This window comes from Haliotis rubra, unplaced genomic scaffold (genome assembly GCF_003918875.1).
Source record: "Haliotis rubra isolate DU_JTF1 unplaced genomic scaffold, ASM391887v1 Scf914, whole genome shotgun sequence".
Classification (NCBI taxonomy): Eukaryota; Metazoa; Mollusca; class Gastropoda; order Lepetellida; family Haliotidae; genus Haliotis; species Haliotis rubra.
Window position 1 is genome coordinate 316573 of NW_025767651.1, and position 21774 is coordinate 338346.

Here is a 21774-nt window from a genome sequence, read left to right on the forward strand (position 1 = left end):
GGTATGTAGGAACATCTTGCTCATGTGTTGATGTGACACAGATATGTAGGAACATCTTGCTCATGTGTTGATGTGACACAGATATGTAGGAACATATTGCTCATGTGACATAATGTGACACAGATATGTGGTAACATTGTATAATTTTCATTAGCTTATGAGCCAATTTACATTCCTAAAACAATCCTCCATTGCACAGTGGTGTCAGACAAGTCACAAGAAAGTTAATAGTTTCAGCCATGACCGCGTCATACTAGAAGACAGAAAAAATGAAACCTGGCTCGGCATTAAAGGGAAGACATGTGCGTGTCTGCTCCAAGCCAATATTAAACTTGCGAATCTATTTATAGAGCGTATATATCATGGTATCTAAGGGGATTATCATTTTTAAAACGGCCTATATCCGGAAAACTATTAGCATCCAGACATTTACACATACGCACACATGCACGGACGTCACTGTGTAAGAGAAGTACACTCGAACACGACATTCAACACCAGTTTACATCAACTCAACGCCCTTTCTTCCGATATAAAACGCATAACAAGGAAAGGAATGAACAATTAATTTATTCAATCACAAAATTCATCTGAACCACGTGTAACATCTATAAAGATTTTTTTTCAGACGTTGTTTTATTTTCAAAATCTTCAGTAAGATGACAGCATTTGGAGTGCAATGATGTCTCATCTTTGCCATTTTCCGTGAAACAAATAAATTAAATATGCACTGACATAGATGAACAACAATGGCGGTGACGTCATCATTGAAGGACCCGGATGAGCACATAGCAACAATCCAACAGTCCTGTTTTAAAGGGAGACAAGTGTGTATAATACAGTTGTGGACGGGAATAGAGTGCTGTGTGCTACAGGAGAACCACCGAGGAAAAGAAACGCTGAGGAAGATCGTATCCCATCATTCCATTGATGCAGTTTTTCGCTAACATTTACAGCATTATAATTTTATGTACAAACTTGTCACTTGATCTATTGAGCATTGGGATAATAACGGCGCATTTACAAAGGAATAGCTTGCTATATATTTCTAAAAATTAAGTTCAACATAATTTGTCGAAAAGCAAAACGTAGCCTAACCACTCTGTAGTTTCGTTCGATGGCGTTGTTAGTTATTCCGTATAGAATTCATTCTCTGTCGTAATGCAGTTAACCTTTCAAAGTCCTCAGAGCAAGGGAGATTACTTAGTAATGTCACGGCGTCCGCCATAGGACATTCCCTGCTGGTTAGCTCCCTTTGTTGAACCGTACTGCAGGTTAATTGTAGCCTTGGAAGCCTGGGACATGTCATCAACAGCAATATCAGCCACGTGCCTCTGTCCGCCCATGGACATTCCTGACTGGGAAGCTCCTTTGTTGCTTCCTGCTTGAAGACCAATCATGGTTTGTCCTTCCTTTGACATGCCATCAGCTCTAATGTCAGCAATATGACGAACTGAACCCATGGCCATACCAGATTGTGAAGCACCTTTGTTGCTACCAGCTTGAAGGCCGATCATGGTCTGGCCTTCTCGTGACATGTCATCAGCTCTGATGTCAGCAATGTGACGAACAGCACCCATGGCCATACCAGATTGTGAAGCACCTTTGTTGCTACCAGCTTGAAGGCCGATCATGGTCTGGCCTTCTCGGGACATGTCATCAGCTCTGATGTCAGCAATGTGACGAACGGAACCCATGGACATACCAGCTTGTGAAGCATGTTTGTTGCTACCAGCTTGAAGGCCGATCATGGTCTGGCCTTCCTTTGACATGTCATCAGCTCTGATGTCAGCAATGTGACGAACAGCACCCATGGACATACCAGACTGAGAGGCGCACTTGTTGGTGCCTGCCTGAAGACCGATCATGCCCTGGCTACTCTTGTCCATGTCGTCCACCTTGATGTCAGCAATGTGACGACCAGCACCCATGGACATGCCAGACTGGGAGGCGCACTTGTTTGTGCCAGCCTGAAGACCGATGATGGCCTGTCCTGCCTTCAGCTGTTCTTCAGTGAAGTGGTACTCGATTTTCTCAGATGGCTTGGGTCCACAAGCAGGTCCGTTGTATTGACATCTCTGAGCCTGAAACAGCAACATGAGAATGTTGAAAAACATCGTACATTTATAATGATGCATGAGTTGGACTTACCACTTCACATCATTTCAATTAAATCACTACACAGCAACTTATGATGTGCTTGATTGTTCATCACATCCAGCAATGTTTCAGCTGCATGACAGAAGTCATAAGTAAAAAATCTGGCCACAATCAGACGCGTGCATCAGTCCATGCAACTGGACATGAAAATGACATCAACCATGTCAGCGAGCCTGACAACCGATCCTGTTGTAGCCTCCTTTGACAAACATGGGTTGCTGAAGATCTAGCCCGAATCTTCATGAGGAGCAAGCAATGAAGGCAGGAAAAACACACACACACAAACATTAGTAATTACATATAGTGACATTAGGTATTTCAGATAGTAGTAACCATTGATCCCATGACCTGCAAGAAGACATTACTCTTTGGTGGACAATCCGATATCTGTTTGGGGAAGATTGGCCCAAACATTGCAGTGCCAAATCCAATTGCTCGGTGGCATCTATTGTAGCTCACCTCGGTGCCAACTTGAAGAACTGTTGAGATAACCATGGCCATGTTGCGACCTTCATACAAGTCGTTTGTCTGGAAGAGACTGTTCGATGGAACTCCGAATGCCTCTGCCCCCTTCAGGAAGACCTCAATGTTCTCCATCTGAAAGGGAAGCACAAATGTCAGGACAAGAGTTCAACGTTCGAGTCTTCGAGGGTAGCCATTATGTGGTCATTTAGTAAACGTTTTGAACTGCATTTGCCCGTTGTATCACGGTGTGCTGGTCTAATGTGGGAAGAAGAACCGAAATGATTCAGGTATGAAGCATTTGGCACTTTGGTGGAACTCGCTTGCAAGGGCATGATGCTAGAAGAGCAGGACACCTAAGGACAGGAGCCAACGAGTGATTGATTGTTCGATCATTAGTCACTGGAAACCCGCAGGTATACTAAGCCTACAGTGAGATCCGGCGCCTTATACGTGGGCCGTGCCAAGAAAGATCTACTACCATTAGGACGGAGAGTTACTGCTTGGTGCTGCTACTGAAAGCTCGTTATCACTCTAATCAGTTTATTACCGCCTTGGTATGGTAAATTCAGAACGTGCGTTTGGACCTCATTTGGGACACCTTTGAGAGATTTGTCGCATCTTTCAGCTATGCAAAACGGAAATATGAGAGTACGCTTGTATTGCTATGGAAGGTTTAGGGTATGCAATCAAAGTACAGGTACTAATGACGGTATGTCTCCAAGTTTCAAGGTGCAGGGAGCTACCTATGATTTCAACCCAGAGAACAGCATGGATTGAGTTTTCTGATACAGATGGACCTGTCATTCTACAAAGCAAAAGAGTATCGAATTGAGTTTTCTGATACACATGAGCATGTCATTTTACAAAGCAGAATAGTATCGAATTGGGTTTTCTGATACAGATGGACCTGTCATTCTATAAGGAAAAAAGTATCGAATTGAGATTTCTAATACAGATTTGCCTGTGATTCTAGAAAGCAAAAAAGTATTGAATTGAATTTTCTAATACAGGTGGACCTGTCATTCTAGAAAGCAAAAAGTATCGAATTGAGTTTTCTAATGCAGATGGATCATGCTAGAAAGCAAAAGAGCATCGAATTAAGTTTTCTGATACAGATGGACCTGTCATGTTAGAAAGCAAAAACGTATCGAATTGAGTTTTCTAATACAGATGGACCTGTCATTCTACAAATCAAAACAGAATCGAATTGAGTTTTCTGATACGGATGGACCTGTCATTATACACAGCATATGAAGCAATACACAACTGCTCATTCTTTACAAATGTCTTTTATTATGACTGGTTTTTTTTATACCGCCATGGTCCCGAGCAAAATGTTGACTAAAACATCAGAAGTGATAGATCATAGGGTTTGTTGTCAATTTTGCATAAATCATAGGGTTTGTTGTCGATTTTGCATAAATCAGACTAATAAGTTATCAAATGATTCAAGGACGTTTGGTTTCAGTGCCGTTTTGAACAGTGCAGCTATATCATGAACACGAGCTTATAATGGGAACAACGTGAGAAGTGATAAACCTAGGAGAAAAGGCGTTAAGTTGACAAATCAATGAACATTATTAGGCAGAATCTTGGATTCAAACCTTCGGTTATACGTTCCTGGCTCGCAAAAGGAAAGCAACTCTACACCGAGAACAAATGATAACTCATTTAAAAGGTAACACTTTACGATATGTCATTCATATACATATAGCCTAGAATATTTTTTCTCTTGTCGTTAGGGTGCACACAAAGTGCAAGAAATTGACATGAAATCCTTAAATCCAAAAAATGTCACTGAGATACCAAAAATATGAAAATAAGAGAGTACATTGCTAACAAACTGTGCTATTGCTTTTGGAGAATAATAGTACAGAAACATTTATGATAAACACCACTGGGTCGACTTTTGATGTGTCGAACAACATTTATGATGAAGACCACTGGGTCGACTATTGATGTGTCGAGCATCATTATGATAAACACCACTGGGTCGACTATTGATGTGTCGAGCATCATATTGATAAACACCACTGGGTCGACTATTGATGTGTCGAACATCATTTATGATAAATACCACTGGGTCGACTATTGATATGTCGAACATCATTTATGATAAACACCACTGGGTCGACTATTGATATGTCGAACATCATTTATGATAAACACCACTGGGTCGACTATTGATGTGCCGAACATCATTTATGATAAATACCACTGGGTCGACTATTGATGTGTCGAACAACATTATAATAACCATCACTGGGTCGACTATTGATGTGTCGAACATCATTTATGATAAACGCCACTGGGTCGACTATTGATGTGTCGAACACCATACATGATAAACACCACTGGAACGATTATTGATGTGTCGAACACACTGCTGTAACGAAGCAAATACTTTGTCCCTGCTTTTTCCTACTTCAGTTATCATTTTGCGATTGTGTCGGACGTCGGAAAACTTGATATTGTCAATGTACAGAAACGCATTTGACATTCCACTCGTATAGTATCGCAATGCGTAAAACAACATGCAGTCATACCATCATGCTGTAATTCTCATGGCCAACTAACAAACAGTATATATTTTTGACTGGAAGGAATTTTGAAAAATCTGTCCCCAAGGCAGGTTTGCTATACGCTTTCCGTCAACAAGTTTGCTTGCTACCATTATTTGCCAAACGACATCTAGCAGTTGCCAGTATGGTATGTTAAGAACGTCCGAAAAATCATCGTTTATCACAGCAAATGTCATTAAGCACACTGAACAGCTTTAAGGGTGAATCAGCGTTTTCACGTCAGTTAAATTCTCAACGTTATATTTCATGGAAACAATTTAGAAGAAAATATTTAAAATGATAATTTCCTTTTCAAGAACGTAAAAGAACTGACAATAAAAATTCAATCGTACCCATGACATGTGAGCAAAAGGATCCATGAGCGTGTATGATATTCCAAAACTGGATAATGGCATCCACAAACTTTAAGTACAGAAAACCTGGAATACATTTTTCGAAATGGTGGCGACTTGGTCGGTTTACAAACTTCAGACAGCATAAACACAATCTTTCATATTTTCAACCAAGTTGAGACAGCATCATGCCTTAATGACTTGAACAATCACAGCATTTACCAATAAGGCGTCAATGTATCAGTCCGCATGTTTCTGTTATTAGAGTTACCTGCCCTTACTTAGAGGGCGCTCATCATTTGATCGGCTGCAAACTTGTTGGATAGTGAGTACCAGTTTCTGCTCCACAATGGATAATTACAATGTTGTGGCAGGAAAGGCAAGTGGAAGTTTTCAAAACATTATTATCAAAGTGTTTTTGTTTATGATATCCGAGCTGTGACATGAAACGAAACCATCTACAAACGGTTGCTTCAAGTATAGATGTATACTTCTGGTTCAAATTCCCACAATGTAAAATCAATTGGCATGTGTGAGAGAGCAGTACTGGCAAGAAATTCGTATCGAAAAGAAATATTAAAATATATAAATAAACGCATTATGGTGATCTGAGTCACGTCACGAGTGTAAAAGGTCACGCATAATGGCCGAAGATGAGATAGCTAAAACTGTATAAATGATAATATTTTTGCATTAAATTGGGGAACATGTTTCTGATGACTTTATCTTTATCCCAGTTAGTTATTTCAATTTTCTAGTGTCCTCTAAAGACAAATATATATATACAGTTGACAGAAAATTCAATATTTTTACTTAGCTTCAAGAATAATTACTGAAAGTTTGTGATTATTTTCTGATAAGTGATAGTATATAAAAAATATAAACTGACTTGAGCTTAGTCAGCAATCGAAGAATATATCTCCCCGTTTTTGTTTTTTATTTAATACATTTTAATTCGAAACTTCTCAACAATAAAAAACAAATCTCCATAATACACAACCGATAGTAGGTATCTTATCTCATCTTTGAAAAAAATACATTTACCTCTATTGACACAAATGTACAACATCGAAAACACTGGAAATAATTTTCTTGCAAATTCGTTTCTTATCCCTGTCTTCAATAGAAATTACTGGGTGAATTTGGTTTTAAGCCGCTTTCGGTAACATTCAGCATTCTCATGGGCACATCAGTTTACTCGTGTGAGGAACAGACCCCAGTATTACGGCGAATGCTTCACTATTGGGCTACCTCACCACCCAGATTCCAGAACCAAGTGATATTGGAAAGAAGCTAAATTAGTAAGAATTGCCTTTGGCTAAACACTGTTGGCTAAACATTGTAGGTTCAGGGGTATAGGACTGAGCGAAATTGGCTGGGTAGTCGGTTTAGATATGACCCCCTCCACCGACCATCGTTCAGTCTACCCCCATCCCCAAACCAAGAAAAGGAAGAAGCTAAAGTGGATCATAAAGTGATTCATGAAACACATAATGAATTACACCCCTCACTGGCCCTCAGGCTGAAATGAGTACATCGTGAAATCCTACAGAATATAGCTTTAGTTTATTTATATGTCATTTCAGAACCGTGGAGGACATTGTTCCAAACACTGAATGAAGCTGTTTCTAGACAGAACAATTGTGTTATAATTGTGTCAATAACATATTTAAAATTTTTTTCGATGTTGTTATGTTTGATTGTCAAAACTTGCAAGAGTTCTATATATGAACTGGGTAATTTGGATGTAAATAATTCACTAATGTTTGTTGTTTCAAGCCGCACTTGAATATATGGCGACGGTCTATAAATAAATCGAATATGGACCAGACAATCCAGTGATCCACGGCATGAGTATCGACCAAGTCAGCAAACCTGACCACCTGCCGTTAGTCGCCTCTTACGACAAGCATGGGTTGCTGAAGATCAAATCATAAACCCGGATCTTCACGGGTCGAATTCACATGTCGACTTAGCATAATTGTTAAATTTTTCTGAGCTTATGATGGATATGTAAATAAAAAGTCATTTATCAGCTCATTGTGTTGGTCTGTGACTTACTGACTAGACTCACGGGTCGCAAGTCACCTGTCTATATACGTTTGAGGTAAAGTCGCTTTGAACAGTATTTCAGTTTTGTTGCGACGGCGCATCACCTTGTTGAGTGATGACCCCCCACCCCATCCCCTAAGTGATGGAAGTCATAGTCGGTTTTTTTTCATTTTGCTAAAACTCATGATAGGTGCTTTCAATCAATTTAATATTTAGATTTCTTCTTTGATTTAGGGGCGGTGGGATATAACCTAGTGGTTAAAGACCCGGCTTCCATTCTCAACATGGGTAAATGTGTAAAGCCCATTCAGGTGTCCCGGGTCGTGATATTGCTGGAATATTGTTAATAGTGGCGTAAAACAATACTCACTCACTAACTCTTTGATTCGAATTTGCGACACTCCTGAGTCTCATCACTATACCATCATATTCATAATCATAATCATAATTATATCATACGGTAATCTTAACAACCATTGTACATTGACATATTCTACATGTGAAACAGGTCGAGATTCTGACTTAATAGAGGCTCCGAGAAACCTACGCCATTTGTTAGTTGCTCATTATATTAATCTCTGTATTGTCTGATCAAGGCTCGATCATTTACAGGCCATGGCCATATAGCTGACTTATTGCAGACTGATGCGCTAAAACAACAAACAATTATAACCTACTGGCAGGTTTGCCATTGTGTAGTGTTAAAGTTATTCCGGGTTCTGCTACTGTACAAACTTCCCTCACCGGCCACCAATTGAATTGAAATTAGATACTGATAACAACCTCACGTTTATTGCATGGAGTTGTATGCCTCATTATTGACTCACGAAGTATTGCCTGTCAAACAATTTATTTTACTCTGATTACACAATGGAAGGGCCCAATGTTACATTAAAGAAACTACATAACAACGGTTCACCTGAAATTTGTCATTGAAAAGATAGTAAGTTGATTTCAAACCTTTACGTTAAGTGTGGGCGAACATATTCAGTGAACTGCTTTGTAAGAGTCAATGGAAACATCCAAGTCCTCGTGGCAATTTATACCGCTGCTTATGTCCAAATATTTAAAAACCGGTTGACCTAAAATATGTCATTGAAAACAGAGGATGTTAACTTCTAACATTTACATTAGGTGTAGGAGAATATATTGAGTAAAGGACGTTGAAAGAGTCAGTAGAAACACCTAGTGTCCTCTAAGGATCTTATACCGCTGCATATGCGTAACTCCTTTCTGCATCTATAGGCTTTCCTTGCCAAAGAGAGTGTGTGTAGCGCAAACACTTACTGAGTGAACCCGTGTTCTTCTTACTGAGCGCGGAGAGTCTGCAAACCTTGAAAAGTTTAGTCCCAAGCCCCAAGTCATTACTAGTAGACATTTTGTCAAAAACCTTGTACTGATTCTCGAATTTGAAATATCCCTACGTAATAGTCGTACTTTCTATCTTAATGTTTCAAATATACCTTGTATATTTGAACCCGTGACTTCATGTGTCAGTATTTCAAACTGCCTATCGATAAGCTTTCTGGTTGATGCGGACGTAAAATCATTCGTTTCAATTTAAGGTGATTATCGTGATTTGAAACCTCAGATTAATCAGCCCAATGGATGGGTATTCAACTTGTCAGTGGGACATGATCCACTATGACTACAAACGGCCACAGCTAACTGAGTTTGAATATGGAACGATCGTACGATTCATTTATTATTATCATTATTATTATACAACCTGGGTTAAAATTATCCAAGAAGTAAAGGGGTGCCTGTCCTCAACAATATTGGACGTGTGAGATTATAGATTCGAACCTAGAATTCACATGTCAGACACGATGAGAAATTAAGTATAGAAATGGGTGTATTTACATACTGCACTTTTGGAAACGGCTCATTTCTCTATTGAGGGAAATGCAGCATTTAAACTCCGAAATAGCAAAGCTAGCTTCAAATATATCAAACAAAGCAGAGACCAGATCTTACACTTATACATTAAGAGATATTCTAACAAATGGATCATCATCATCATCATCATCATCATCATCATCATCATCATCATCATCACCATCATCAGCATCGCAATCAGCATCAATGCAGATTAAATGTTTATAAGGAATAATGATACAATTACTGACGATTTAACATGTGCATATTTCGCATTAATATAGTTGTTTACTGTTAAATATCAGGATGTTGTTGGGTTTTGGTTTGTTTGCCGCACTCAGCGATATTCCAGCTATATGGCGGCGGTCTGTAGATAATCCAGTCTGGACCAGACAATCCAGTGATCAACAGTATGGGCATGATGCATCTATCTATCAGGTCAGAGTGAGTGAGTGTGAGTTTAGTTTTACGCCGCACGCAGCAATATCCCAGCTATATGGTGGCGGTCTGTAAATAATCGAGTCTGGACCAGACAATCCAGTGATCAACAGCATGAGCATCGATCTACGCAATTGGGAACCGATGACATGTGTCAACCAAGTCAGCGAAACTGCCCACCCGATCCCGTTAGTCGCCTCTTACGACAAGCATAGTCGCCTCTTACGACAAGCATAGTCGCCTTTTATGGCAAGCACATGGCTTGCTGAAGACCTATTCTACCCCGGATCTTCGCGCGTCCTATCAGGTCACAGAGTAGGACCAGAGTAGGACCGCCCGATCTCTTTAGTCGTCTCTTACGACAAGCATGGGTTGCTGAACACCAATTCTAACCCGAGTCTTGTTCATGTTGTTGGAATATTAGACCGTTGGTCATGAATTGTGAATTTGACGTAACCGTTTAGTGTGCACTGATGTTAGTGAAGCTAAATATGCCCATGTTGTTAGGATCTATGTGTGTAATGAGTGATGATATTGTGCATGTATTAAGTGCATTGCAAAAAAAGGGAAACAGTTCGTTAATGGCTGTGTTTCTATACATAATACCTGTAATACATTTAAGTATAACGGGAGAGATGGGTTAGCCTTGTGGTTCAAGCCTTTGCTCGTCACGCCGAAGACCCGGGTTCGATTCCCCACATGGGTACAATATGTGAAGCCCATTTCTGGTGTCCCCTGCTGTGATATTGCTGGAATATTGCTAAAAGCGGCGTAAAACTAAACTCACTCAACCATTCTAAGGATAACATGTAATTTATTTACTCATTATTGAGTTCACGAAATCACAGGGCTTTCTGAACCAAAGTGTAAATACGAAAATGTATCATGAGTGAAAAAGGAGTGCGAGGTGTTTGAGCAATATCACAACACGGAAACTGGGTTCAAACATTGTATCCAGGTGGAAAATTGAACCCAGGCATTCGCGTGACGAGCGAACCCATTAACCACTAGACTGCCCCACCGACACTGTGAGATACCAAGATATCAGCTTATTCACAGGCTGTCAAGGACGCAGCTGTATATAACACTCAACTTTTGATAGGGACATTGAAACATTGTAGATTCATTCGTGACCAATTCCGGGACAAGCCGAATAGCGAGGTTACGGAAAGGGGCGAGTGGTGACGAATGATTGTAGATTATTACAAACGTTCCAGCAGCAGTTTTAATCGTATGTTTAATGATCTGGCAGCAGTTTAACAAAACACTGTGTAAACTGATTACCAGTATTTATTTGATAAACGTTTAATTATATATCACTTATTCATATTAAAAACAGCGATCTATTAACAGTATTTTCAATGACCATTTGATATCAGTATGCTGAAATGATTCGGTTCCGTGGCAATATTTAATTTTATGTGTTTAAAAACTTCTGGTGTCACTTTCACACACTTTGAATATCATTATTAAACATGGATGCTGTGAGTAGTTTCTTAAATTACTTTCTTGAGGCGATGTACAATCACAACCTTGCTGGTACATACATGTATGTCTGCAGAATCCGGACTAAACGACTGCGGTACATGTATACCCAATAACTATATTAAAATGTTTTCAGTTATATTCTGTGGTCTCCATAATATCTAATATGTCGTAATCTATTTCCACCGATTGTGGTACATTAATGCATACCCAATAACAACATTGAAATGTTTTCAGTTATATGCTGTGGTCTCCTGACCTATATAACCTGTTGCAATGATCCATTTCCACATGGTACACGCATTTATACCAAATAAATTAATAAAATAAGATAGTTTCATTAATATTCTGCAGTTCTGCACAAAATCTACCCAGTTATAGTGAGTGTGTGAGTGAATGAGTTTTGTTTTACGCCGCTTTTAGCAATATTCCAGCAATATCACGGCGGGGGACACCAGAAATGGGCTTCACACATTGTACCCATGCGGGGAATCGAACCCGGGTCCTCAGCGCGACGAGCGGCACTTTAACCACTAGGCTACCCAACCGATCCTGCCAAGTTAGAATTAAGTTCCACCTTTGCGCTATCTGTAAGATCAACACACTGTCGTTGATCAAATCTTACAATCAGATCTGATTTCATTCAATATATATTCAACTAAACATAATTATCCACAGGGGAATTTCAGTCAGGGAAAACTACACACGTATTTAGCTAGGTGACCTTTCGGTGTTACCAGTCCCGGATATGGGCTAATAAGCAGGAACACATGGCCCTAATCGAGGGAGTTATATAGGTATCCACTCTGGAGAGGTGCTGAGGCTTGCATTTACGGAAATAGGGTCTATGATTGGATAGGGTCTATAGTCACTTCAAAGGGAAAAGGTGTTTCACGGAAAGAACCTAACCTTCGACGTCATAATCCTGAAGCAGCTAATGATAGCACCTGAAAAGTATATATGACATCAGCAGGTTCATAAAATAACCCCAGAACTGCCTATGTATGTCATTGAATTAATTGAATTCAATGTCGCGATGGAGTTGTTTTCTATACATGTCGTGCTGTCTTGTTTTGTTGGTTTGTGTTTTAACGCCGCGCTCAGCAATATTTCTATGTGAAGGTAGTCTGTATTAAATCATGTCTGACCAGTGTTTGGCATCGATCTACACCATCGAATACGGTGACATTGCACCCGTGATGATCCGAGTTAGAACTGGTCTCCTGCAACCCACGATTGTCGTAAGAGGCGACTAACGGGATCGGTTGTCGTAAGAGGCGACTAACGGGATCGGGTGCTCGATGGCTTGGTTGACACGTCATCGTATCCCAATTTCGTCGATGCTCATGATGATAATCACTGGAATGTCTGGTCCAGACTCGATAATTTACAGACCGCCGTCAAATAGCTGGAATATTTCCAAGTGCGGCGTTACACAAACTAACAAACAAAACTACCAAATATGATATTGTGAAAGATTAAAAGTAGCATGTACCTTCGAAGGTACACCACACGTTTCAACACCCCTTGACTTCAAGGGACAAAGACTTCTTGTAAATAATGATAAGGTGGACTAAGTTTGTTAAAGGGATTTCTACCACTGCAACCAGTACTTACCATACGACTAGCCTCTCGAAGATGTATTTCTGTTCTTTTAAATTTCTATAATCTATTTCGCAGTATTTCAGCAAAAAAGCATAAACGGAAAATGCATATGAAGCCAAACAAGAACCATATATACATATATAGTCGATGTACTCCATTTTCTGAATGCACAAGATTCCAAAACGAATCCTTCAAAATAATCCATTCATCCCAGAACAAAGGAGCACAACCGCTGTAGGATATCATAGCATGACGTCGAGAAGAACATCCGGGCATGCTCGTGTCCTCAACAGCCGTAGTATCCATGGTAACGAAGGAAACAACATGGTGGCATTCAAATGCTTGAACGAAACGCAACAATACAGGCATTCAAAGTACAATCCAGTATTATTCGAAGTAGAATACAGTTGTAAATGGTGGCATTCGTGAGGAGAGTAAGAGAAAGAAAAACATATATGTTGTTTCATATCAGAAACACCAAAATTGGTCAAATTGTGCTTGGTTTTTATTTTGGAGAATAATGCAAACAGCAATTATTTGGATCAAATCATAGAGAAACAGTGTTGCCACCAAGCGCTTCTTTTTATTTCTGGTGTTAAATGTGTTTTTTTTCTGAAGATATTTTTCCATGAAATGTGTGTTAATTTACCGTATATATACAAAAACATGAACGTAAGCACATGGATGGGTTTACGACAATTGGGTAGGGATAACATACTATGTAATAAGATAGACTGTCACATAACGTTGTTAACTTCAGTCAAGATACAAGTGTAGTGCTTAACGCAAACACGTGCATGTTTGACTGTGCTTGACGTTAAACGTTAATCCGAAATGTCAATAAACGGGTTAGAATGCACCAGTTAAAACCGATAGATTCGATGCATGATCATACAATGCACGCCTGTATTGTTCAATAATTGGCCAGGTCAGCCATAAAAGTCAACTGACTTCATGCACTTCAAGACAACAAGGTAGCTCAAGAATTTCTCGTTTCACTTCATTTCGAAACGAGATTTATCTATGACAAGAGGTTGAGCAATGAAATGAGAATATGCTGAAATATGTGCTCGCGCAGTAAACAAACAGAACGAAAGAAGAATGCAAAATAACAGTACATGCAATGCAAAAGAATAAGGATAATTGTCAGTCAGAATTAAAGTTAGATTGTTAACATAACTTGTCTTCAGGAAGGGATGTTTGAATGATAAGTTGTGAATGTGTCTGGAATACTGCACTTTTGAACAAACCAATTTTCCTTGAAATTTACTGTTTGTAATGGATTAAATGACCCAAGGTTTTGTATATTTTGGCCTACTCCGTCATACCACAAGCCTCCTGCCGGCCTACGACAATCCAGGGCCTAGATTTTCGAATCTCTCTTAGCGCTAAGATAGTCGTAAGTGCTATGCATTAACATTAACTTACGACTGTCTTAGCGCTAAGAGAGCTTCGAAAATCAATGCCCAGGAGACACTTTCACAAAACTATCTTAGCTCTAGGACAGTCTTAAGTCTGTGTTAGAGTATGGGACTTACGATCAGCGTGGCCCTAAGATCGCTTGGCCAGGTCAAGACGATGTAATTAGTGTCATGAAGTTACCACTTTCACTTTCACTGGCTCTCTCTGGTCAATAAACGCCTTCCCAATAAATCACCAGACAAAAAGAAAACAAAAACTGATTGGTTTCCGTATTTGTTTTTTTAGTTGTTTGTTTAATCTGATAAACAAGGAAAAACTAACGATAGGTGAATTTCTGTCGATGTGAAAACAAACTTCCTAATGAAAAAAAACTTGAATAGTTCATCGGTCAATAAATGATTCTCTGTATACCTCAGCGACGCCAATCTCCTCCACTGTATGTCTGAGTGATACTAAACTACCTCACTCACTCTAGGTTTGTTTGATGCTCTCCAACGGAAACAAGAGAGTATAACTATAAATAGGTCGCCTACCGAAGGCTCGGTTAAACCATATGTTTTTTACTGTCTGTATTTCGTTTTAATTCGAAAGTCACATTCGGCTGATGACAATAAATGTTTATTCAAGACTATACAATCTCAAGACACATTTTAGCTTATTGTAAACTTCTCATGTTGCTTTGAAGTTCTGCAATAAAGTCCGTTTTAATGTTGTTATAAAGTCCGTTTTAGTGTCGCTGCGAAGTCCGTTTTAGTGTTGCTACGAAGTCCATTTTAGTGTTGCTACGAAGTCCGTTTTAGTGTTGCTATGAAGTCCGTTTTAGTGTTGCTATGAAGTCAATTTTGGTGTTGTTATATTAAAAACGTCCGAAACGTGAATGTGTAGAATTTATAGTTTTTAAAAGCTTCAATAAGTTTCTAAATTATGCAAATCCTACTGGCCATGATCATACCTTGTACTTTCTTGTTTTTTAGACCTAAAAGTACTTGCTGTTCAGATCTGAATGTATTGAGTCATTCCGTTTACCCTCTGGACTTTCCCTCACCTCTAATGGTGTAGATACAGCCAATACCCATACACCGAGATGATGCTTAACATCATGCAGTTACAACATGGAACGACAACCAGCATGCGAAGAACTTGAAATGAAGAACAACAGGCACGGGCAAAACAAGATAGATGAGTGTTGACGCAGAACATGCAGAACAGTTTCAGAACATGAGTGGTAAAGTTGAGGAGGTTCTACTACATCTGTGCATTTGATTAACACAGATTTGTGAACGTTAACACAAACTAAAACGATTTTTTAATGTCTCAGTACATTGCATTTGATCAATGCCTAATTGTAGATGTTTGTAAGACAAAGAATACATTAGTTCTACGCTACGCATGTCTGTTTATCACATATGCGCTGAAAACGAGCGATCACAGCTGCAAAGTCATTAAATCAGCGCAAGTTGAGTCCATCTATAAGACATACTATTTGAAATAGTCTTGAAAGTGTCATACATATGTTCCTACTACATACTTTGCTCAAACAATTGTCAAAGAAAATCCCATACAAGGTGTACACACTCGAACAAGCCATATAGAAATATGTGCGATGGTATCAGAGGAAGGTGTATATTTTGTTGACATTCGCCATAAACGGGCGATGAAGAACGGAGTTAAACGATAAGTATTTGGCCGCTAGCTTTAGTATGCAGTTTGTAACACCTGTATAAGAACCCATGGTACAACATATAACCAAGACTCATACTCAAATCTCAGACACTTTAAACGTCAAATATTCCAGGCCAAACGCAAAACTCAAATGTGAAAGGTTAAATAATAAACCTCAAATATAAAAGCCCAAACCTTAAACATCAGATATAACAGCCATATCCTGAAACCTCAAATATAATAGCCCAAGCCATAAACGTCCAATATGACAGGTCAAATTGTGAACGTCAAATATAACAGGCTAAACTTTAACTTCAACAACCCAAGCCTCAAACGTAAACTATAACAGCCCGAACTATAAGCGTCGAATAAAACAGGTCCAATGTCAACCTCAACTGTATCAGACCAAACATAACACATCAAACATAACAGCCAACATCTTAAACGTCCACGATAACAACCCAAAATATTATCTATCTGTGCAAGCTATAAACATTCAACATATCAGTCCAAATTTCAATTCAAATATAAAGGCACAGAGCTCAAACATTCCTGGAAGACGTACCAAGAAAACTCCAGTTATAACAATTTTTATATGTTTCCAAAACGCTTAATTCAAGGCACAACAAATAGTCCCCAGTAGACAATAGGCTGCCCCATCTGGTAACCGAACAATCGAATATAAAACCACCATATGATAACCAAATAATTTCTTTAGATTTGCATGAGTAAACCTCGCAACTATTTGCGGTTTATTTTGGTTTTAGTCGAAGATGGACCATTGATGGCCATTACATTGTTGACCATTACATAGATGACCATTACATTGCTGACCATTACATTGTTGACCATTATGACCACTACATTGTTGACCACTACATTGTTGACCATTACATTGTTGACCATTACATTGTTGACCATTACATAGATGACCATTACATTGTTGACCATTACATTGATGACCATTACATTGTTGACCATTACATTGATGACCATTACATTGTTGACCATTACATTGTTGACCATTACATTGTTGACCAATACATGACCATTACATTGTTGACCATTACATTGTTGACATGTACATTGTTGACTATTACATTCATGACCATTTGATTATTGACCACTACATTGGTGACCATGACCATTACATTACATTTGTTTGCCAACGCACAGCTCTACCACGGATTGCTAGATTGTGTACACCAGAGTACGAAACAAAGTCAACGAGAACCTTGGACTACCCACCTGCTTAAAAGGCGTCTGAGACTCATTGAACTTCAGCTTGAGGGTCTTGATTCTTGGTGGACGCATATCATCTGGTGTAAGTTGAACCACTTTCTGCAGCAATCTGTAACATATGGTGGATTGTATTAAAGCAAAAATCATTGGAGGAACATTTCAGAATGCATGAAGAAATGATGTCCTCACTTTCAGTCTGATGTTTATAAATCAATTATAAACTTTAGCCAAAATAGTGAGGCATCTTTAACTTAGGGCATTTAACTTAAACCTGTGCAAAAATTCCAAAGTTGTAATGTCCGTAGGAAAACGCGGTTCTTTGGTCTGAGTTGGACCAAGTCCGCTTTGGACCAATTATTTTGGGTTTTCACTGGGACCAAGGATCATAATCAGGACGAATCCGGATCCTGGTTATAATGTCCATTATGCTGCACGCGCTTAGAGCATGCCAATGCGGCTTGAAGTGGCCTTATTATTATCATCATCATTATTATTATCTGGGGTCAGACGGGGTTTGGTGAGACGCTTGTGGTGACCTACTTGACAAGCAACACCCCGCTCCTCAGTGTTTTCTCAACCTGCATGGCACCAGCTCCAATTTCCTCTCCAATGAGGGCTTTGAACCAGTTCCTCACTTCCAGTTCCGCACCACTGTCATACTTGGCAGCCACCTGAACGACAAAGGCACCACATTGATGAAATGTGACAAAAATCCCTTTCTATAATCATAATAATCATATATGCATAGTGCTAAAAATATGCATGAATTTACTGTTTATGAATCATCTTCAAAAAGAGATGATTGAAAAGGTGTACTCATCCTTCCCCCAAAGTGGAACCCACCACAAACACACGAAAAAGCAAGTCAAAATTGAGTTAAACAAATTCGGGACCACTCTACAATATAACATGGTACTGCCATAATACACATTGTATACGGAATTCAACCCTGTCTGTGTTCATTTATTTGAACAGTGTTATTAATATATTTTACAAATATTTCTTACCAATATAACCACACATCAAACCCACTACCATGACTGTTTATCAAAACGTGCTAATTTTTAGCCAACTGAAATGATAAAAACCTAAAAAACACACCTCAAAACCAACAAATACCCAGGTATAAAAATATTTAGGAGGGATAAAATTTATGGCTGCCAGACCAGATGCTCTGCGCACGTGTGATGTCAGCTTGCATGTACCGGCGCGTGCCTATATTTCACGCCAGGCGTGCGTGTTAAGTTACAATGGGCGTCACGTTGCGACCTGAGCGGTTCTGGAGGAGCTATAATGAACGATGCATACTCTTAAAAAAATAGGGGAACTTCATTTCAAATTTCCGATTGAAGATATACAACGTTAACATTGGACATATATATATCGGAGTAAGTCAATGTTGATATGATAATAATGAATGTTTTGAAAGTGCACTTCCTTATGACCATAGTTGTTTGTACAAAAAACGCTCTTAAAGGATGATGGGTGTATGACGTGAAATTTGCATGTGTACGATTTTCATTTTCAAACACAAAAAACCTGGCTAGAAACACACTAAAACATCTGTGTGATGCATGGTGATTTTCAAAATTAATGGTCTACAGTGATTTATCGACCTTCTGCGTCGTGCACGTGTATCCCATGCGTTTAGGGGTGGTGATAAAGAGAAATTGTGGTGCGTTCATAAGATGTATGTCTGTCTTTGAAATGTTTGTTAACGCTTCTACTTCCTATCCAAATTGAACGTTTAGGCTCCCATACTTTGTTTCAGGAGTTTTTGTTTTTATCAATATTTAACAATATATAATGTTATATTATTTACATTTTATCATTAAAATTCAGCATTGTTGTCTTTATTTGTCTTTTCAACTAAGGTTGTATTTCAGTGAAATTTACACACAACACAAAAACAACAACAACAAAAAACTGTTCGTACTTTTATATGACGAAATGGGTACTTAACGAAAGAAATCTCAGTTATTTTTGGACAGGTTAACAAGTGACATAATGCCATTAAAAAAATGAATTGGCACATGTTTTTTTTTTTGTTGTTTAACGCCGCAAATGTTGCATTTCACATTTACATATGTAGTTATCAGGTAAGTCAACAGTTTACACTGACATATACAGTTTTAAGGCAAGTAACCGTTTGACAGGGCATATTCACATACTTCACAAATTGTTATGGAGTTAATGTATTTCACGTTTTAACGTTTTATCACCAGAAAGCAAATTTATCTTCTTTCACCAGCCCAAAACAACGCTATCTATACCAACTTCCTTATCTGACCCCTGACATCGCTATGCAGGGGTCTTAGTCACGTGACTCTTAAAGACCATCTGCGCGGTTCCTGGAATTCCACGATTTCGATAATACGAGGTCACGTGACGAGTCACTCCAGAGGAACGGTAGCAAAGGGGAGCTCGGGTTCCATATAGCGAGAGTGACATCCAGGCATGAGAAATGGTACACATGTGCCAGTGTAATTCAAGTTGCAAGCCATGTCTTGCTCGTATAGATAAGATACAAACGGTATTCAGTCGTATGGAAGCCCTAACAAAGAAACACTGTAAAGTAATATGCCGGGATTTACCGATTTAACAAAAAAATATTAATAGCTCGTCAGGCATTTATTTAAAATATGCGTGTAATTATAACTGTGTAAGATACTGGAAAATATGTTGTATAAGTATAAATATTCTGTCGACATGTAAACAGATGCTAAATTTATTGAGAAGATTGCACAACGATGGAACGTTAATATGAAATATGTATGTAGACAATGAAACGCGTATGAAGAAAACACTTACAAAGTCAAAACAGCTATCAATAACTATGTTTGATATAAAAATAAAAACATGTCATAATTATACACATTTTATATGGACTAGCTGAAACTAGGACGTGTTTACATTTTGGCTACCTATAATGATCATCTGGGATCTATTTCAACTGCACTTTCAGAAGTGGATACGGTTTTACCCCAACAATATACTCCAATACACTAGTTACAAATTAAGTTACGTAAAACTGAGTACTTTTACCCAAAGGTCTATATGTAAAACCAATTTGAAACAGACAGTTCAAGTTGAAAATTGAGTTCGAGAGGGTGTACGGCAAGGAAACGATTTCGACCTTGAGTTTCTATGCTAATACTGAATTCCTCTTTCTCTCAACATGAAGATTTCTATCTTATGTTTAATTTGTTAATATGTTTAAAATGCTATATTTCTATTTGATGTTTAACATGTTAATATGTTTAAAATGTTTTTTCTACAGACATACATCATTTAGAGCTCTTCGTGATGATTTTCAGTTCCGATTTCGACTGCGTAGTTAGCGGCTTATATGTATACAGGCATCTTATTTTTAGTTTGCTGTTGTGTAGGATCCAGCCCGCATACTGGTACTAGTGTAGGAATCGACACCTTTGCTACTGCAGATATACAAGCTATTAATAGCCAGAAGGTTGCGCCGCTACTTACAAGGTGTCCATGAAAAAGATAAGATATTTTGTGGTATTGTTTGAGAACAGAAAATCATAGTGAAGTGATAACAATACGATACACGTTACTCAATATAATATACGTTATTTGCTATTAAATATATTATTTCATAAATTCAAATTATGTGACTATTGTGTTTAAACACTTACGCTCATGTGTGTATATTACCTTTGACTTGCATTTCAAGTGGATATACTCTAGCATCATTCGAAATTACGTGTCAGAACATCATTTTCTTCGAATGCATTTCGTGATAAAATAGCATCATACTTCGATAATATGAAGCAGTTACATTTAATCATTATACACTTACAAGGCTAACATAACAGAATAGAATATAAACCTATATCAAAGATGATCAACAGGAGGGAATATTATTTCCTGAAATCTGAGAATGTCAAACGCCGGTAGCATTGGAGGCGAAAAATGGCCGTATGGGCCCATTTTCCTGTTGCATTTAAACAACCGAGATAGTATTCCTAAAACGTAGATTCAATTAAAACTTACCTTTGCATGGTGGGCCCTCTGATCTCCCATAGGTTTTGCTTGGTTGGCCATGGTGGTCTTTTAAAACAAGAGGTCTATCCTAGAGACAGCTAAACCTTCGAATGTACACAGGAGTCTAGCTTTGCACACGGTCTTCAAGCAAGGCTACTGCGGCCGTCTGAACCTGTTGGATAGTGGGAAAGGAAGGGATGAGCAACACAAGCGCATCTCCGTGCTGCTGAAATGCTCTCTACTGTCGAGGTATTGGATTACGACCGCCACATGCCTTCGCCATATATGTCTACTGCGGCGAGCATGTGATGTACGTTCTCCAGTGAAATTTCAAGATGGCGGATGAGCAAAATTGGGCGAATAATGACGACTGCCGCATTGGATCGGGGTTGAATAGCATCGCAGTAGCATGTATGAATTAATATGATCAGTTTGATACTTTATCG

The 21774-nt window shown here is 38.7% G+C and overlaps 1 protein-coding gene across 1 annotated transcript; it reads right to left on the bottom strand.

Moving 5' to 3' along the window:
• Nucleotides 1-554: 554 nt before the first annotated feature.
• LOC124264209 (calponin-2-like) lies at nt 555-21544 on the bottom strand. Its single transcript, XM_046698948.1, has 5 exons — nt 21338-21544; nt 17864-17994; nt 17330-17432; nt 2620-2757; nt 555-2084 (listed from the first exon to the last, which is right to left on the bottom strand). The coding sequence occupies exons 1-5, from the start codon at nt 21386-21388 to the stop codon at nt 1200-1202; spliced, it is 1308 nt and encodes a 435-aa protein (XP_046554904.1). The 5' UTR covers nt 21389-21544; the 3' UTR covers nt 555-1199.
• Between the last annotated feature and the right edge of the window lie 230 nt (nt 21545-21774).